The 19599-nt window shown below is 52.0% G+C and overlaps 1 protein-coding gene across 3 annotated transcripts in view; it reads left to right on the plus strand.

Moving 5' to 3' along the window:
- The window catches only part of DOT1L (DOT1 like histone lysine methyltransferase), a 1510259-nt gene that overhangs the window by 116340 nt on the left and 1374320 nt on the right, over nt 1-19599 (plus strand). For all 3 annotated transcript variants that reach the window (XM_069649513.1, XM_069649515.1, XM_069649514.1), the window contains one exon: nt 17233-17461. In XM_069649513.1, the coding sequence (XP_069505614.1) occupies nt 17233-17461 (229 nt within the window). The remainder of the gene's footprint in view (nt 1-17232; nt 17462-19599) is intronic.

The following is a 19599-nucleotide window of genomic DNA, read 5'->3' on the forward strand; positions in this document are numbered from 1 at the left end:
GGGGCGACTCTCTGCATCGTTGTTGTGAGTCCGGGGGGTCTCGGTCCAGGAGTCGATCTCGCCTTTCCTATGCCTCTTCCAGGCACTCATGGAAGCGTCGTCGCAGGTCGCCTTCCTTCCCCGTCCGAGGACTCCGCCCATCAGCGGGTTGCTTGACCCAACAAGCATTCCACTCCTGAGGACTGGAATTCCTTCCGAAAGGAGATGACGATTTTTCAATCGCAGGGCTCTGGTCCGTCCGCGCCGTCGAAAGACGCCGGCCGTGACCGTGCTAGAGATACCACTCATACGCCTTCGGGCTCGAGCGGTCGTCGTGACCACCGGGCGCCTTCGAGGTCCCGGTCGGACCAGTATGGTCGCTCTAGACATGCCCGTTCCAAGTCCCGGTCCTCGACGTCCTCAAGACTTTGAGACTGTGTGAGCCTGTGAAGTCTTCGAGGAAGACATCGACGCCTGTGGCGCCGAAGTCGTCGAGGGATTCTCTCGAGGCTCCGCCCTAGAGGCCTGTCGATGCCGATTCCCTCCACACCTTTCGAGGCTGCTTTGTCAGGTACTGCGTGGCACGGTGGAACCCCCAGAAAGGCTCTGGCCAAGGCTAAGAATGTCTTTGTCCCTTTTTCTGTGCCCTCTTTCTGACCACTGGATTTTATTTGAGGGAGATGAGGGATCTGAGGAAGGTTTGGTGCCTGACGAGATTTTGTCTGGTCACAGCCAGATTGAAGACCTGCGTCAGTCACTGCATGACGCCATTGATCTGGACACCTCTCCGGAGGTGGAGTTCTGTCGGCCTGAGCCTGGCACCCATGCCGAGTCCTCATACCGGTGCCTTATGTCGAGGGTCACGGATTACTTGGTGTGGTCTGCGCCACCTGTGGATTTTCTGCAGGATGACCTGACGTACATCCTCGATGAAGGTCCTCCAACTGACCTGGTACTGCCTTTTCATATGGCTTTGCAAAGAAGGGTGGCTGCAGCTTGGACTGCTCCGGAGAGTCTCCCGGCAGTGAGCAAGTCTTTGCCATGAAAATACCATCCAGCCAGTAGTGACCCCTGCTACTTGACCACGCACCCCACTCCGGAGAGTTTGGTGGTGCAGGCGGCCACGGCACCAGCAAAGCAGGCGTCGTACCCTACCATCCCTCCTGATAGGGACGACCAGCATTTTGATGGCTGGGCGAAGAAAGTGTTTTCTTCAGGGGTTATGGCTTTACAGGCAGCCAACTCTGTGTGTGCCTGGTCACGTTTCACGCACACTCTGTGGAACTGTATGTCATTGGCGGCTGAACATATTCCTGAAGGGGAGGAACAGTATGGTTTTCTTGCTATCATACCGGATGGCAAGGATGCTGTGTGTCTGTTCAGTCGGGTCTGGACATGGCATATTGTGTTAGCAGCTGGTCCATGGCAGCGACCACCGTAATGCGCAGGTTTGTGTGGTTGCGGAAGTCGGGGTTTGCTCGTGATGTGCAAAGCCGGCTCCTCAACATGCCCTTTGATGGTGAACATCTTTTTGGCAGCAAGGCTGACAAGAGCCTTGAGAGGTTGCAGACCTCTAAAGCTGCAGCAAAGTCATTGAGCGCTGCAGTTCGCCAACCTCCACCTTTTTGTCCAAGGGGACAGCAATGGAGGGGAGGTTCCTTTCGATATTACTCGTCCTTTAGCAAAGGTGGAAAACAGGGTACTCGAGGTGCCAAGGCCGCTTGGGCAGTTGCCTCTTTGCCCTCAGGCACTGCCACAGCCGTTTCAGCTCAGTCATGAGGCCGTGTCCTATGGTTCGCTGGTTGGGGATGGCTGGCGCAGCATCTTGTACAGTGGCGTGCCATTACTTCAGATGTGTGGGTTCTGGAGATCATAGCCCACCGCTACTGTCTTCCTTTCCGGCAGAGGCCTCCTGACAATCCACCAGGGAATCTTTTTGAAGAGTCCGGATCTGCTCCTTGCGCAGGAAATTAAATCCTTGCTGGAGAAAGGCGCCATAGAACTGGTGCCTGTAGCGGAGAGGAACAAGGGATGGTATTCCCCTTATGTTTTGATTTCCAAGAAAGGCGGGGGATTGAGACCCACAATGGACTTGCGCTGTTTGAACAAGCTTCTCAGGAAGGACAAGTTCAAGATGGTTACTCTTTCTCAAGTCCTCCAGGCCCTTCAACTTCAGGACTGGTTGGTGTCTCTCGACCTCAAGGATGCTTATTTTCATGTGCCGATCCATCCAAAGCACAAGAAGTACCTGAGGTTGGCGATTCGCACTTTCAGTTTCGGGTCCTGCCGTTCAGATTGACCTCCGCCCCGAGGGTCTTCACCAAGCTCATGGTGGTGGTGGCAGCATATCTCAGGAAAGGGGGATTCATGTCTACCCCTACCTGGATGATTGGTTGATCAGGGCGCACTCTCCTGAGCAAGTCCTGGATCATCTGTCCGTCACCTGCCACTCCCTTCACAAGCTGGACTTCTCCCTCAACTTAAAGAAGGCCCATTTGATGCCAATCCAGCGGCTCCAGTACAACGGAGCAGTGCTTGACACATCCCTGGGGCAGTGTTTTCCTCCCCAGGTGAGGGCTCATCACATTCAGCAGATGGTGCACAAGTTTCAACACGCCCAGTGTCTCCCGGCATTCAAGTTCTTGAGGTTGCTCGGCCTCATGGCATCCTGCATTCTTCTGGTGCTGGAGGCCAGTTTGCGGATGAGATCACTGCAGTGGACCCTCAAGATGCAGTGGTCGCAGTCCTCCGGCAGGATGTCGGACCCTGTTCAGGTGCCGTCCTCGGTCACCCAGGACCTTCTGTGGTGGGCCGTCGAAGACAATCTGATGAAGGGGGCTCCATTTTGGCTACCCTGGCCGGAGGTGACGATCGTGACGGACGCATCCCTCACGGGATGGGAAGCTCATGCCAACAAGTTGACAGTCAGCGGTCGGTCTCCGTCGAAGTCCAGACTCCATATCAATCTGTTGGAGCTGAGGTCCATCAGGCTTGCCCTGAAGGCTTTTCTGCCGACTGTGCGAGGAAAGAATGTCCTGATTCTGACGGACAACACAGTGGCCATGCACTACCTCAATAAAAAGGAGGGGGGGCAGGGTCACTTCCCCTGTGCAGGGAGGCGATGCAGCTCTGGTTCTGGGCCATCCAGAAGGAAGTTTGGATCTCGGCAGCTCATCTGGCCTGAGACGAAAACGAGACGGCGGACGCTCTGAGCAGGCAGAGCACAATCTCTCACGAGTGGGAGCTGGCTCAGGAGATTATCCTGGAGATCTTCGCCCTTTGGGGGACCCCTCAAGTGGATCTCTTCGCCTCCAGTGTCAACTGGAAGTGCGAAAGGTTCTGCTCGCGGGAATTTCCTCCAAAAGGAGCCTTAGGAGACTCGTTTGTGGTGGAGTGGTCCTTCCCACTGCTGTACGCGTTTCCTCCAGTCCCCGTCATCCCGCAAGTGCTGCGGAGGTTATGGAGGTTAGGTTCCCGTACGATCCTCATTGCTCTTGCTTGGGCTCAGATGACGTGGTACCCGGACCGTCTCGACTTGTCCATCTGCTCTCTAAGTCGTCTTCCCTACCTAGACGACCTGCTCTCAGGGGAGGGGGGGTCAGGTTTTCCATCCGGAGGTCGGATCCCTCAGCCTTCACGCTTGGCTTCTGAAAGGTTGAGGTATAAGGATTTGGACCTCCCTGACGACATGATGGAGGTGTTGCTTTCGGCCAGACGGCTGGCAACAAAGTCCCTGTACTGTTGCCGTTGGAGAAAGTTCTGCGACTGGTGCAGGGTTAAGAATGTGGATCCTTTTTCATGTGACATTCCTGTGGTTATGTCTTTTTTGCTTTCGTTGGCCCACAGGGGCCTGCAAGTGGGTACTGTTCAAAGGTTACCTGGTGGCGCTGTCTAGATTTAAGCGCTCGTCTGAGGAGTGTTCTTATTTCAAAATTCCTTTAATTTCTCAGTTTCTCAAAGGACTTACTAATGTGTTTCCGCCGTCACCTTTCCAGGTGCCTGGTTGGGATTTGAACCTTGTTCTGAAATTCCTTATGGGTGCTCCTTTTGATCCTTTACATTCTTGTCCTTTTGAGGCTGTTAACCCTTAAAACTGTGTTTTTTAATTGCAGTCACTGCTTTCAGTTAAGCCACCCTTCACTGTGCTTTATAAGGACAGAGTTGTCCTTAGAGTTCGTCCTTCCTTTCTTCCGAAGGTGGTGTCGGAATTTCATTTAAGCCAGAAGGTTATTCTTCCGGCATTTTATCCTCCTCCACATCCTGGTAAGGAAGAGGAGAGGCTCCATAGGTTGGATTCTAGGAGAACTTTAGGTTTCTACATTTCTCGCATGTCCTGGGTGAGAGCGGACGATCAGCTCTTTATTGGTTACGCTGGAAGGCGTTTTGGACAAGCTGTTACTAAGCAGACTTTGTCTAGATGGATTATCTTGGCAATTTCTGAATGTTTATCGCTTGGCGGGTAAGGACCCTCCGGTGGGCTTACGGGCCCATTCTACTAGGGGTATGGCTGCCTCTACTGCCCTGCAGAGGGGTGTTCCTATTCGTAACATCTGTGATGCAGCCACTTGGGCTTCGGTCCATACTTTTGTACGACACTACTCCCTAGATTTTCTCCATGGGCAGGATCTGGCCTTTGGTAAGGCGGTCCTTTACTCTGCAATTTGATTGGACATTCTAAATTTCTATATTCTAAATTCTTTTTCCCTCCTCCATACGTTGGTACAGCTTTGGGAGTCTGTCATAGATATGGACTACGTCGGAGGACCCAATCCCCTCGAACAAGTGATACTCTTACCTGGTAACTTTCTTTCGATGGGATGGTCCGACGTATTCCAGATCGCTCCCTCCCTACCTGCCCTGCTACCGAATTATCTTATGTTTCCGCAAGTCTTTCTGTGGTCATACTGGCAGTGGTTTGGTGCCACACGTTCTGGGGAAAAAACTGCAACTGAGGCTATGGGCGTCGTGCGTCCTACTTATAACATCCAGTGACGTTGGCTCGACGGAGGCCCTCGAGGACAGTATCGATGTCATTGACGCAGACGCCAAAGGATTTTCTGAAGCAGCACAGCTGTGGTGATTACTGTCATAGATATGGAATATATTGTCGGACCATCCCATCGAAAGAACGTTACCAGGTAAGAGAGTAACTTGTTGATCTGCCCCGTGCTCGGAGCAGGGTCATGCCTCACCCAGGACCGACCGTAGCGAATAGCGGTCTCCTTCTGGGAAAAGATCACAAGTTCTCCAGCATGGGGTCTGGCATGGATTCACATGCTCATGAATATTCCCCGTCGTCAGGCTGGGAATCCTCGGTAAAGAAAAAACCAGTATCAGTTTCGTTTCTGATCTGTCTTTCGTAGTAATAACCAATCACTGGTCTCTGCGTCATACTGACCACAGCCAATGACTGCCCTCCACCTAAGCACCGCCTCTGGCAGCCATCTTCAGATTTTTACCGCACGTTCATGTGTTGGGATCCTCGTGCTATTGCTCTCGAGCGTTGGTGCTATTTTTTTCAAGTTTTTTCTCAAAAACTTCGTTTTTTTTTCAGTCAAAAGAGCCTCAAGCTCCACCGACTCTCCATCCGATCAACGGGGACCCGTGTCGGATTCGTCTGCGCCCCTCAAGGGTGAAGATTTCGTCGAGCTACGTTTTTGGAGGACTCCAGAAGCTTCTCAGGCCCGGACATGGCCCTGGAGAAGGGAAGCTCGACGCCCGGAAAGCTGTTCAGGGTCTGCCCTGGATGCCGGCTGCAGAACGTCTTTAAGGAGGACGAACACTGCTTTTGTCTCTCCTGCTTACATGAGGACAAGACGCACGTGGAGAAGGACTGCGTTTTGCGGCAATATGTCGGAGCGGACCATGAAGGACCGCCATCAACGCCTCGCCAACTGGCTGGAAGGGAAGAGTCCGTCAGGCGAGAAGAAGAGGAAGAAATCCGAGCGGTCTTCTAAGACCTTTGAGGACGCCCCGGCGACGGGGGTCCAACATAAGGCCAAGCACCGCGAGTCCGCTGGCACCGGGAGCGCCGAACGGTCGGGCTCTACGGGCGCCAGACAGGGCGCACCCTCCCCGGCACCTTCAGCCACGAGCCAACGCTCTGGGCCGGGTAAGAGGAAGGGCGAGCACCCGGCGAGGCTCCTGGAGAGGCCCCGGTCAAGCTCGAAGGCCCCATCGGAGGGGGAGCGAGGCAGTGTCCCCACCCCCTCAAGGATAAGGCGGTGAGCGCACCTAAGGTGGTGAAGGCCTTAATCCATCCGGCCAAGCCCTCTATCGATACGGTCGCGGCGGCCCTGGCTCAGCCTGTGGAGGCTACACCAGTGGTGGCGATCTCGGGGCTCAGAGTCTCCCTGCCACCTCGGAGGGAGTCCTCTTTTGTGCCCATCGATGGGACCCCCGTGAAATCCCCGGCGGGGAAGGAAAAGGGGGGCAGGGCGTCGTCGTAGATTCGGCTCCAACCTCGGAGGAAGAGCTGATCGAGGTCTTAAGCCACGGCCTTGGCGTGGATGAAGACCGGCCCGTCGGGATGGATCCCGACGCAGGTGACGACATCGTCGAGGGTGCCGACGGGGCCCCTGATCGCCCGTCGGATTCCCCTCTGCCAGCGCCGCAAGACAACTCGGCGGCTATTTTGTTGGCTATACAGTCCTTATGCTCAGAGATAAGGACGAGACTACCGTTGCCGACGGAGGAACCTCTCCCGTCGGGGGATCCTGAACCGGGACCTTCGGGTGTTCCCCCGCCCAAGAAAAGGAGGATTCACCCTCCACCTCCTTTTAAGCCGTCGCGACCCGTCCAGCCCTCCTCCCCGTCCACCCGAGGGGATGATACGGGGACTGACACGGCAGCGACGGGTACGGACGACGAGGTATACGACGAGGATCTGCCGTCGTCAACTCCCACCAGGGCTTCTCCGCCCGACGAGATTGGATCGTTCCACTCCATGATCGCCAGGGCATCCAAGCTTTTCCAACTCTGCCCTGAGGAGAAGAAAAAGGAAGGATTCCTTTATCAACGGCGAGAGGCCAAGAGGAAGACGGTCCTCGCGGTGCCTCTACTGGACGACATTTGGGATGAGGGCCTCGCCCTCCTCAAGAACCCTTCCACGACGCCAGCTAGAAGAGACCGGTACGAGAAGAAGTACCGGGTCCCGGACGCGGCCCCCCTGTGCCTCTGGGCGCAGCCTACCCCGGACTCCGTCGTCTCCGCGGCGGCCAGGAAGCTGCGCTCGTGCCATGAGTGGGAACTACGGCAGGATCTAGTGGATCGCCTCTTCCGACGGTGGGGCACACCCCAGATCGACCTGTTCGCGACGGCGACGAACTCCAAGTGCCAGAGGTTCGCCAGCAGGTTTCCCCAGGCGAGGAGCATGGGTGATGCTTTCTCGTTCCCCTGGGAGGGCCTGTTCCTCTACGCGTTCCCTCCTTTGCCACTGCTAATCCGGCTCGTCAACCAGCTCAAGAGGTCACGGTGCAGGATGATCCTCGTCGCACCTGCGTGGCCGAGGCAGATATGGTTCCCGGACCTTCTGGACTTGTCAGCGTCCCCGCCAATCAAGCTGCCGGTGGACGCGGATCTACTCTCCAGGGAAGGAGGCGCCATCCTCCACCACGACCCGAAATCGCTGAACTTGCAGGCCTGGCTCCTGCAGCGCTAGAGTTTGGAGGATACGACATACCGGCCGACTGCAGAGAGGTTCTTGCAAAGGCCAGGGCGTCCTCGACTCTTAAATGCTACGGACACAAATGGAAGAGGTTCTCTATCTGGTGCCACGCACAGAAGATTAACCCTCTACGGATTACGGCTCCCCAGGTACTGCCGTACCTGCTGACACTGGCCAAAGCTGGACTGGCACACGCGTCCATCAAGATTCATCTTGCTGCGATCTCCCGATACACCAGAACCACGGGCCGGACGTCCTTGTGGTCTCATCGTCTGGTGAAAGAGTTCATGAAGGGACTGTTCAGATCGTTCCCGCCGGTGAAGGCGCCGGCCCCGGCGTGGGAGCTCAACGTGGTGCTGACCAAGCTCATGGGACCTCCGTTCGAGCCTCTGCACTCGGCCCCGTTGAAGTTTCTGTCATGGAAAACAGCGTTTCTTGTGGCCATCACCTCCGCACGACGGGTGGGAGAGATCCAGGCCCTTTCCTGCAAGGCCCCGTACTTGACTTTTCACGACACGAGGGTAGTGCTCAGGACGCACCCCTCCTTCATGCCCAAGGTACCGTCGGACTTCCATCTCAACGAACCCTTGGTGTTGCCTGTGTTCTTCCCGTCGCCTTCGTCGCCGGCTGAGAGGACTTTGCACTCGCTGGATGTGGCTAGAGCGCTGAAGTTCTACGTGGACCGCACAAAGTGTTTTCGGAAGACGTCACAACTCTTTGTGAATTTTGGACCTGTCAATCAGGGGAAGGCTCTCTCGAAGGCTTCCATTTCCAGATGGCTCTCCGGCTGTATCATGTACTGTCATCGGTTGGCAAACCGACGGCTGCCTGGCCGTCCGAGAGCCCATTCCACCAGAGCGATCGCAGCTACCACGGCGTTCCTTTCTGGTGTGCCCCTGCTGGACATATGCAGGGCTGCTACGTGGAGGTCGACGCACACCTTCACGAAATTCTACTGCGTCGATCGGGATTCCAGGGAGGAGTCCAGGGTCGGCCAAGCAGTGCTGCGCAACCTGTTCGCCTGAGGTGAGCCTGGTGAGGAGGTAAGATGCTTAATGTTGAGTTTGATGTAATGCTTAATGTTGAGCCTTTGCCACCTCCCGTGGTTGTGCATGTGTGTACTGCTATGTATTCTTTATTCATGAGCATGTGAATCCATGCCAGACCCCATGCTGGAGAAGGAACAAGTTACTTACCTGTAACTGTTGTTCTCCAGCATGGGTCTGGCATGGATTCACATGCGAACCCTCCCACCTACCCCTCTGCGGCTCTTCACTTGGTCATACTGCCACTTCACGTGCTTCCAAATCTGAAGATGGCTGCCAGAGGCGGTGCTTAGGTGGAGGGCAGTCATTGGCTGTGGTCAGTATGACGCAGAGACCAGTGATTGGTTATTACTACGAAAGACAGATCAGAAACGAAACTGATACTGTTTTTTTCTTTACCGAGGATTCCCAGCCTGACGACGGGGAATATTCATGAGCATGTGAATCCATGCCAGACCCATGCTGGAGAACAACAGTTACAGGTAAGTAACTTGTTCCTTCTTTGAGGTCGCACCATCCGTGAGGTTCATGATCTGGCCAAAAACTGCAAGTTGATTCCATAGGGTTTGCTGCTAATGCGCGTCCCAGGTTGGATAGGCCGCGATTACTATTGCCGCCTGCCTCCGTAGCCAGCCTGCCATCAGGCTCCACATCCGCCTCTACCACGTCATGCCCCGGCACCACTAGCGGACCCGGATATGCACACGGACATGGGAATCGAAGATGAGGAATTTGTCCCGGCATACGATGAATCTTCACACCTGGACGCCCCCCATAGACTCCCTAGATGAGGTGGGATCAGGCCACTTGATCTCCAGGGCCTCCAAGCTGTTCCATCTGGTGCCTGAGGAAACCAGGAAAGAGGGCTCCTTGTATCAGCGGCAAGAGTCCAAGAGGAAGACTATCATGGCTGTGCCCTTTCTGGATGACATTTGGGAGGAAGGCCTAGCCCTCACGAAGAACCCATGCACAGCTCCAACCAAGGGGGACAGGTTGGAGAAGAAATATAGGGTGCCAGACTCCGTGCCCAAGTGCTTGAGGTCTCAACTGCCAACGTACTCCGTAGTGTCGGCTGCCGCAAGGAAACGTTCAGCTAACTCGGCTTAATCATCAGTTCCCCTGGACAGCGATGGGAAGAAGATGGACACCATGGGTAAGAGTCCATTAAATGGCGGTATCCACGTTCTAGGCGGCTAATACTCTGGCTATCTTGGCCTGATATGACCAGGAGCTTTGGTACAAGCTGGGTCCGATCCTGGAATTCCTCCCCGACAACAAGGTGGAAGCACTCGCCCTCTTTCAGGAAGGGGAGGTGGCGTCTGACCATGCCATTACGGTGGCAGTGGACATCGCCAACACGGGTTTGCGGCAGATCGGAAACTGAGCCTACCTTTGGCAGGGATAGTTGAAGGCTACACAATTTCGTCGGGACGGTCATGCGAAAATGCTGGACAGGCCCTATGACTGAGAAAATCTGTTCGGAAAGGTGGTCGACTAATCCCTTCAAGCTATAAAATACGTAGACGGCACATTCCTTTGGCACTCTTCAACAGCATTGCTCGTCTTTTCACTCAAGGGTAAATCGAGCAGATCATCCAAGGGATTCTCCAAATCATCCAGACCACCTCCCTGATGGAAGCCTTCATTGGTTGCTCCCAGGTCTACGGTAGTGGAGGTCAGCATCGCTGTCGCCCCACAGGGAAGAGCGCTGGCACCCATGCAAGCCTGAACCGGCCAGGACATCGGTCCCCCACTCGTGCACACCAGTGGGAGGCCATCTGACTAGGTTTGTCTGCGAGTGGAGGAAGATCACCACTGAAAGATGGGTGCTAGATGCTCTTGCCCAGGGGGGGACACATTGGAGTTCCAATGCAGGTGCCCACATATTCCACCGGTTCCCCATCAGGAGCTCCAAATCACTCGGCTCCTGGAAGTATGAGCCATGTTGTGTTCCCCAACGACTTGAGCATTCCGTAGTCTATTCCAGATTCTTTCTGGTAAGAAAGAAGACAGGGGGTTGGGGGACCCATCCTGGACCTGCACCGTCTGAACAAGTACCTGAAGTCCCAAACATTCATGGGGGTCATATTGCAGCACATGGTCGGCCAACTGGAGGAAGGGGATTTTTTGACATCGTTGGACCTAGAGGCCCTGGTGCCGGCTCATCTGCGTCTGCAGGGCATACATGTATATCCATACCCTGACGATTGGCTGATACGTGCCCGCTCTCGAGATCTGGCCGACGAGCACACAAAGACCGTCCAACTTCTGACGGTGGTGGGATTCTCCATAAACTATCCGAAGTCCTGCTTGACGCCATCGCAGAATGCACGGTTCCTCAGCAGTGACTTGTCTGACGTCGCCCTTGGAGGAGAGGCTAGCAGCCATTCAGGGGAAGTTGCAATGACTGTCGTCAGCGAAGGCGGCCACGGCGCAGGCCATCAAATCCTTGCTGGGCATGATGTCTTCCTGCATCTAACTTGTCCGTCTATGCAGGTTGCAGATACAACCCCTACAGGAATTCTTGGATGCACGTTGGATACATGTGTCCGGGAGTTTTGCGGCGGAGATCCCTGTGAACGAGGAGTTCTGGTGGGCGATGGTCGTGGGGGATGCTCTCCCACATGGCCCAGGGGACGAGTTTTCACACCCTGCCATACCAGGAGACAGTCCCCACAGATGCCTTGCTGGAAAGTTGGGGGGGGCTCACACTGGATGTCTGCGGCTTCCAGGGGAGAATGACCTGCACATCAACATCCTGGAGCTGCAGGCAGTGTTCTGGGCCCTCAAGTTGTTCCTAAGGTCTCTGAAGGACAAGGTGATGAGGATCTTCACGGAAAACACTGCCACCATTTTCAACACCGGGAAGCAAGGGGACACTCTATCCCCAGTGCTTCCAAGGAAGCTCTAGTCTTGTGGCACTGGGGCATCGGACAGGGGATTTTCCTCATCCCTCTCCACCTGGCGGGCGTCAATAACACCATTGCAGACTTTCTCAGCAGAGAGCTACGATCCTGCCATAAGTGGGTACTTGGCCAGTATCAGATGGCCCGCCTATTCGTCAAATGGGGCAGACCCCTGATCGAGCTTTTTGCCACGGGGCGAACTCCAAATGCCTGATTCCACCAACTGAGGAGCTTGGTGGATGCATTCTCCGTCCTGTGAGGTCTTTTTCTGTACACTTTCCGCCCCGTTTCCTCTTGATGTTACATGTCATTAACACTCGGACAGTGTTGATGCAAGATGATACTCCGCCCCAGCGTGGCCGAAGCAGATTTGGTATCAGACCTGCTCAGCCTGTTGGCGTTGTCTCCAGTCAAGTTGCCGGTACTTCTGGATCTGCTTACCAGAGAGGAAGGCGCAATCCTTCATCACAGCCTAGGATCGCTGAGCCCGGGTGCATACTCCTGCAGCCTTAGAGTTTGGAGGTTATGAGTTGCCAGCGGATTGCAGGGAAGTTCTCGCTAAAGCTAGGGTGTTGTCGACTCTAAAGTGCTACCACCATAAGTGGAACCGTTTTGCTACGTGGTGCCGGATGCAGAAATTTACCTCTCTGAGGTTCACGGCTCCAGATTCTTCCATACTTGCTGTCCTTGGCAAAAGCTGGTCTGGCTCACGCTACAATCAAGGTACACCTGGCAGCTATCTCACGCTACACCAGATTCCCAGGTAGCTCCTCGCTGTGGTCCCACAGACTTGTCAAGGAGTTTCTCAGGGGGCTTTTCCAATCTTTCCCGCTGTTTAAGGCTCCGCCCCGGCATTGGAAATCAACGTGGGCTCATGGGGACTCCTTTCAAACCTATGCATCAAGCCCCACTCAAGTTTCTCTTGTGGAAAACGGCTTATCTGGTGGCCATCACTTCTGCCAGACATGTGGGTGAGATCCAAGCCCTATCCTGCAAGAAACCATATCTGACGTTCCACGAATCGAGGGTGGTACTGTGGGCACACCCCTCCTGCATGCTGAAGGTTCCGTGGGGATTCCACCTCAACGAACCTTAGCTGTTGCTCGTTTTCTTCCCGAAGCCTTTTTTGCAGGCAGATGGGGCCTTGCATTCGCTGGACATTGCTTGTGCATTGAAGTTCTACGTAACGCGCACAAAGTTTTCGGAAGACTTCTCAATTGATTGTGAACTTTGGTCCGGTGAACCAGGAGAAGGCCTTGTCCAAGGCTTCCATTTCAAGGTGGCTCTCCGGCTGCATCATGCACTGTCATCGGCTGGCGAACCTGCCTCTGCTGGGCTGTCCGAGATCCCATTCCACCAGAGCGATTGCTGCCATGACCGCGTTCTTTCTGGTGTGCCCCTGCTCGACATCTGCAGGGCTGCGATGTGGAGGTCCATGCATACTGTCATGAAATTCTGTCTCCAGGGATTCCAGGGTGGAGTCCAGAGTTGGCCAGGCAGTGCTACGCAACCTGTTTGCTTGAGTGTTAATTGCTTCTGTTGAGCCTTGCCACCTCCTGTGGTTGTGTAATGTGGAACTGCTGTGTATTCGTTATTCATGAACATGTGAATCCATGCCAGACCACATGCTGGAAAAGGTTTGTTACTTACTTGTAACTATTGTTCTCCAGCATGGGTTCACATGCAAAGCCTCCCGGTCCCTCTGTGGCTCTGCTTGGTCATACTGTCACTTTACTTGCTTACCAAATTTGAAGATGGCTGCCAGAGGTGGGGCTTACAGAGAGGACCGTCATTGGATGGGGCAGTATGACCTAGAGGACAGTGATTGGTTTAGAGTAGAGGAGAAATATGGTTTTTCTTAGTTTTTTACTAGGGATTCCCGGCCTGACGAAGGGGAATATTCATCCTTGTGTGAATCCATGCCAGGCCCATGCTGGAGAACAATAGTTACAGGTAAGTAACTTAAACCTTCTCTTTCTATCAACCCTGACTGGGGACGTGGAGTGTTTTGACACCCTAGCAAAAAGGGGTTTTCCAGCCAGCAGCCTGTCCCTCAAGTCAATAAATACCAAATGCACCAAGGCGAAATTCACACACTCGATGTGGGACCTAATAGCGATGAGTTTACCATATTTCAGAGCGTGAGGAAAGAGATGGCTTCCTTAATATAATTAAGGATGGGAAAGACTCAATGTATGAGTCCCTACAGTCTGGACTTGACTCCTCTTATAGCGTCAGTAGAGCCATGGCAGCTAGCATGGTATTACGCAGGTTTGTGTGCTTATGTAAATCTGGTTTTGCACCAGATGTTCAGTACAGGCTTCTCAACATGCCTTTTGATGCCACACATTTTTGATTATAAGGTTGATGAGTCTAGAGAAATGTCATATTTCAAAGCGGCAGCCAAGTCATTAAGTGCCGCAATAAGGCAGTCTCAACCCTCCTATCTGACTTCTCAGGGCTGGATAGGACGGTCCTTTCGCTACTGCACTTCCTTTTCGAAGGTTGAGGGGTCAAGCCAGTCAGAGTCCAAAGGAAGTTCACTCCAGGTGGACGAGGTGTGAAATCGGTCCAAACCGCTCTGCCTTACCCTCGGCCGCTGCCACAAATCCACTCTGAGGCGTTGGTCCACAGGACTGCTGTGGAGGGGGCAGGCTCAATCAGTATTTAGAAGAATGGCGGGGCATTACTTCTGATGCTTGGGGCTTGCAAACAGTAGCCCAGGGTTACAGTCTCCCTTTCTTAAAATTGACTCCAAATCATCCACCAGGGAGCCACTCCCTCAAAACTCAATATCCGTTCCTCTTGCAGGAGTTCTCCATCCTGCTGGAGAAAGGTGCCATAGAGCCGATACCTGTGGCGGAGAGGAACCGGGGGTGCAACTCCCCCTTTTTTTTTTTTACCCCAAAATAGGACTGAGGATTGAGACCCATTTTGGACTTAAGATACTTTAACAAGGTCCTCAGGAAGGACACGTTCAAAATTGTTTCTTTCTCAGATCCTTCAGGCCCTCCAGCTCCAGGATTGGATGGTATCATTGGACCTTCAGGATGCTTGCTTTCGTGTGCATATTCATCACAATCACAGGAAGTACCCGAGGTTTCGTGTTCTGCCATGAAGGCTTGCTTCTGCTCGAAGGTTTTCACCAAGTTAATGGCAGTGGTGACAGCAAGTCTTAGGAGGGGAGGTATTCACATCTACCCCTACGTGGACGATTGGCTGATCAGGACTCATTCTCCCAAACAGGTTCTGTAACATCTCAGCATCCCCTGCCATTCTCTCCAGACTGGGCTTTTTGAGGTTGCTTCGCCTCTTTGGCATCCTGCATTTTTCTGGTGCCAGAAGCTCACCTGAGAATCGGATCTCTCCCTCAGATCCCAGTGATCTGTTTTCAGGCAGGATGACAGACCTAGATCAGGTCCTGAGCAGGATTGCACAGTATCTCATGTGGTGAGCCTGTGAAGAGAACGTTCTAAAAGGGGAACCTTTATGACGAGCATGGCTTGAGATAACAGTAGTTACGGACGCTGCTTCACGGGTTGGGGAGCCCATGCCAATGGTCTGCTAATCAGCGGTTGCTGTTCTTAGAGTCCAAACTACACATCAACCTTTTGGAGCAAAGGGCAATCAGACTAGTGCTGATCGTCTGTCCAATCGGAAGTGCAAGTGTTTTGCTCCAGGGAATATACTCAGAGGAGCTCTAGGGGACGCGTTCGTGGTGGACTGGAAATCTCCACTTCTGTACACATTTCTGCCAGTCTCATTCCTCATGTCTTCAGGAGGCTGAGGATGTTCAGGAAATCAATGTTCCTCATTGATCTGGATTGGGCCAAGAGAACGTGGTACCTGGACCTTATATAAATGGCCATCTTCCCTCCAATTAGCCCTCCCCCCAAAGAGAGTACTTGCTCTCACATCAGGGAGAGGGTGGGGTTGGCGGGTGGGGGGGGGGGGGTCTCCTTCATCCAGAAATCAGTACTCTGATCCTTGATGCCGGATTTCTGAGGGTGAGATACAAAGACTGGAACCTTCCGGAAGATGTGATGTGTTGCTTTTGGCCAGAAGGCCAGCAATGAAGTCGCTGTACCGTTGCAACAAGTTTCACAGGGTGCAGGGAGAAGAAATGTGGCCATTTTGCTTGTAAAGTTTCTACTGTTCTTTCCTTTTTGCTCTATTTAGCCCATTCAAGGCTCCAGGTATCCACAATCAAGGGCTAGTTGCCGGCACTTTCCATCTTTAAGAAATTGCCGGGTGAAGGATCTTAAATCAAGGTCCCGCTTGTGATACAATGCTTAAAAGGTTTGACACCTTTTTCCGCTGTTTTTCACTGTACCAACCTGGGATTTAAACCTAGTGTTGAGGCAGCTAATCCAAGCTCCTTTCATACGCTTACATTTGTGCCCCTTAAGGATGCTAATACTCAAAACCATTTTCTTGTTGGCTATAACATTAGCCCGCAGAGTGAGTGAAGTGCAGGCCCAGTCCTTAAAACTACCTTTCACAACCTCTAAGGACAAAGTAGTGTTGAGGTTACGTTAATCTTTTCTGCCGACAGTGGTGTCGAAGTTCCTCCTGGCACAGAGGATAGTCTTACCAATGTTTTATACTCTACCTCCTTCTAAAGAGGAGATGCTGCACAGTTTAGAGCCAAGAAGGGCCTGAAGTTAATATATTTTTAGGATGGCAAATATCAGACCGGATGACCAACTTTCTGTGGGTTACTCTGAACCATAAGCTAGGGTTCGCTGTCAAAAAGCAAACTATTTCACGTTGGATAGTTCTTGCCTGCTACAGTGGAACATTCCTTAATGCACAGGACTCACCTGAGGACACATTTGCCTCTTGAAAGAGGGGTGCCCATACAGGACATCTGCAGAGCGGCTACTTGGTAGTCTCTTCACACCTTTAGTTGATTCTATTGTCTAGACACTGTCAGGTGAGGAGGATAAATTTGTCAAAGCGGTTCTTCACAACAAAGTTCTGAGCACCCACCTCCTCATACAGCCGGCTGTGGGAGTGCATCAAAGATGAGGAATACATATGAGGACACAATCCATTTAAAGAACAAGTTCATTACCCATAGTAACGTTCTTTCGAATGGATGTTCTTCCCACATATGCCTCATAGTCTTCCCATCCTTGCCCTCTTACTTGCCTAGAATTTCCGTGTTAAACCTTCCTCTCTAAGAAGGCCAGACTAGTCTCCAACATTGTTAGAGCATGCATAGAAAAAACTAGAACTGAACAGTCGCAGCGCGTGCTACTTGTACCAGCGTCAACGTCCCGGCTGGAGACGGTACAGAGCCCTTTGAGGGCCATTACTCGACACTGCATGGCACCCGATTCTATGAAAAGAAAGTCTGAAGCAAGCTGATGAGTTTCAAAGATGGGGAATACGTGGAAGGAACATCCGGTCGGTAGAACGTTACCACGGGTAAGTAACTTGTCTTCTGCCACGCCCTCTTAGCTTCAAGAGATGTTCTTCATTAGTTTAGTTTCCTTCTTTCTTGTTTCCTTTTGTCATCGGGGGTACTGAAGTGTTGCTGCATTACTGCACAAGGCAAATTGTGATCTTGTACATGTTTTTTAATGTGCTCTAACAAGCTATCGTCCCTTTTCTTTTTTATCTCCTACAGTGGAAAGGTACAACACACCCTATGAAACTGAACACGCGTCCCTCTAATGGGCTCCTGCGCCACATTCTCCAGCAGGTGTATAACCACTCTGTGACTGACCCCGAGAAGCTGAACAACTATGAGCCTTTCTCCCCAGAAGTGTATGGCGAGACATCCTTCGACCTAGTCACTCAAATGATTGAAGAGATAAAAATGACTGATGATGACTTGTTTGTGGATTTGGGTAGCGGTAGGTGTCCCCTTTTGGCAAATTGTCATGACCAAACAGTTTTTTCCTTAAACCACAATACACTAAAATTGCGATGACCCCATATTTTTATTTCTTTGAGTTTACAGAGTGCCTTCGCTAAAGTGTTGTACCTAAAAATGTACAATAACGTTTGTAAAAACCTTTTTATTCAAGTGGGAGCGGAGCCGATCGGCCAAAGATTCCATAATTTAAGAGCAAGTAATGCAAATTAAGGAAAGTTAGATTAAGCAATATTGGGACAGTCGAAAGAAGCAGCCAGGAGCAGTGTATTGTTACAGATATAGAAATAAACTTAAAGTTGGAGTTACAAGACTATTGGGCACATTTTAAAACAAAGCAAAGATGGCAACACTGAAGTACATTGTGAAAGGAAAGCCAGCAGTGAGAAGTCCTATCCTAAAGGGGAGGAATATTCTAAAGGGAACCAATACTGCAAAGAAGCCTAATAGCAGAGTTAAATAGCCTCCATGTTGCTTTAAACTTGTTTAGACAAGTGTAGGGCACTGGGCGATTCCTCACTTCCTTTGCAGGTGGTATACGCATAGTGGAACTGCTACCGTCCAACCAGGTTGGTCATCGGACTCTTTGCTTCCAGCGCACTGTAGTAATTGGTGATACTATTTCGTTTTTAAAAGTTTTTTTGTGTTTTCGGATCTTTTCTACCGCTGTTTACTCACAGTTCAACCCCAGGGTCTTCGTCTCTGGTGCAGGACGCTACTGCTGCCTGGAGGGTGGTTTGGACACTAGCAATCCACCTGATGAGCTCCTTGTGATGTCATGAGGAATGCCCATCCATTATTTTTGTGCTGGGATAATGTTCTGCTCGGCTGCCACCCTTTGTCCACTGAGCCCCAGTCATCTGTCTTCAAAGGTTCCATATTCTACCCAGAATCTTATTCGCCATATCCTTTACCGCTGACTTGAAGGTAGTCATGGTGGGAAGGCAGTTTGTTCGTCATTTTGGTTGTGGGGGTCGTTGTTGGTTCAGTGCTAAAGCCCCTGAGCACTGGTTCCTGTAAACCGCGCCTAGGAAACAAGTCTGTAATTTTCCAATGTATTTTGCCATGCTGGAGCTTATTTTACCAAAACCACCACTGAGAGTACTTCACTCAGGATCCTGGAGTGGGCGATTTTACTCGTGATAGCCTCAAGGGCATCTTGTCTGGGGTAGAGATTCTTTGGGGGTGAGTCTCAACTGCATTTGCTATTGACTAACTTCATAGGGCCTCTGGCTTTGGTGCAACATCTCCTGCTTTTAGTTCTGCAACTCACCGCTATCTCTTGAATACGCACCTGCGAGGTGAAACCGACTTTCGTCCATACTAGCGGATGTCACAGTGAATGTCTCATTTTCTGTGGAACTTTCTACTTGTACTGCATCTCTTTGGAGTGGCTTTGGAGGCCCTTGACGTCCCCTGGAACTTTTTGCATTGCATTAGGGGCTCTGTAGAACTTTTTTACTGGTAGGCTAAAATGTCGGATTTCCTTTTCTCTCCACCCCTTGCCTATGTGTTGGATTCAGTCCCCTGGTCTAGGACCTACCATACGTAAGTAGACTGTGTTGTGACACCATGCGTAAATGTGCAGGGCCTCTGGGGTTTGCTAGTGCTTTGTTAGGTTTTGTGGTTCCTTTGTTCTCCTCAACCTCAACCCTCTTAATGTTGGAAGCTTGTCTGAGCTAGTGGGCCCACATGAAAGACAATTACTGTTGATGCTGAGCTTTATTAAACACTTTGTAGAGTACTTATTTGACCTGATGGAGCTCTGTGATTAATATCATCACACAGTTAAAGTATGTATTTGTCAGATCATTGAGGTGTATTTTCAAGAGATGTGTTTTAACTAATTGCACCTTTGTTGCAGCCCGCTGCCCTTAAGAGTTGAACCTGGTTGCTCTGTCCATTGTACTTAAGAGGTTTGGCTTCCCTTTGCCAGGAGTGTTTTACAAAACAGAGAGCATGGCCTTCTACATCTATCCATACCTCGACGACTGGCTCGTCAGGGCTACAGCTCCGGAGTTGGTTCACCACTCCTCCCATGCCCTTATGAACACACTGCATGACCTGGGCTTCTCGCCCAACCTCAAGTCACAGCTTCTCACTACGCAGACTAACGTT

The sequence above is a fragment of the Ambystoma mexicanum genome, chromosome 1p, assembly GCF_040938575.1.
Source record: "Ambystoma mexicanum isolate Mex_15411 chromosome 1p, UKY_AmexF1_1, whole genome shotgun sequence".
Classification (NCBI taxonomy): domain Eukaryota; kingdom Metazoa; phylum Chordata; class Amphibia; order Caudata; family Ambystomatidae; genus Ambystoma; species Ambystoma mexicanum.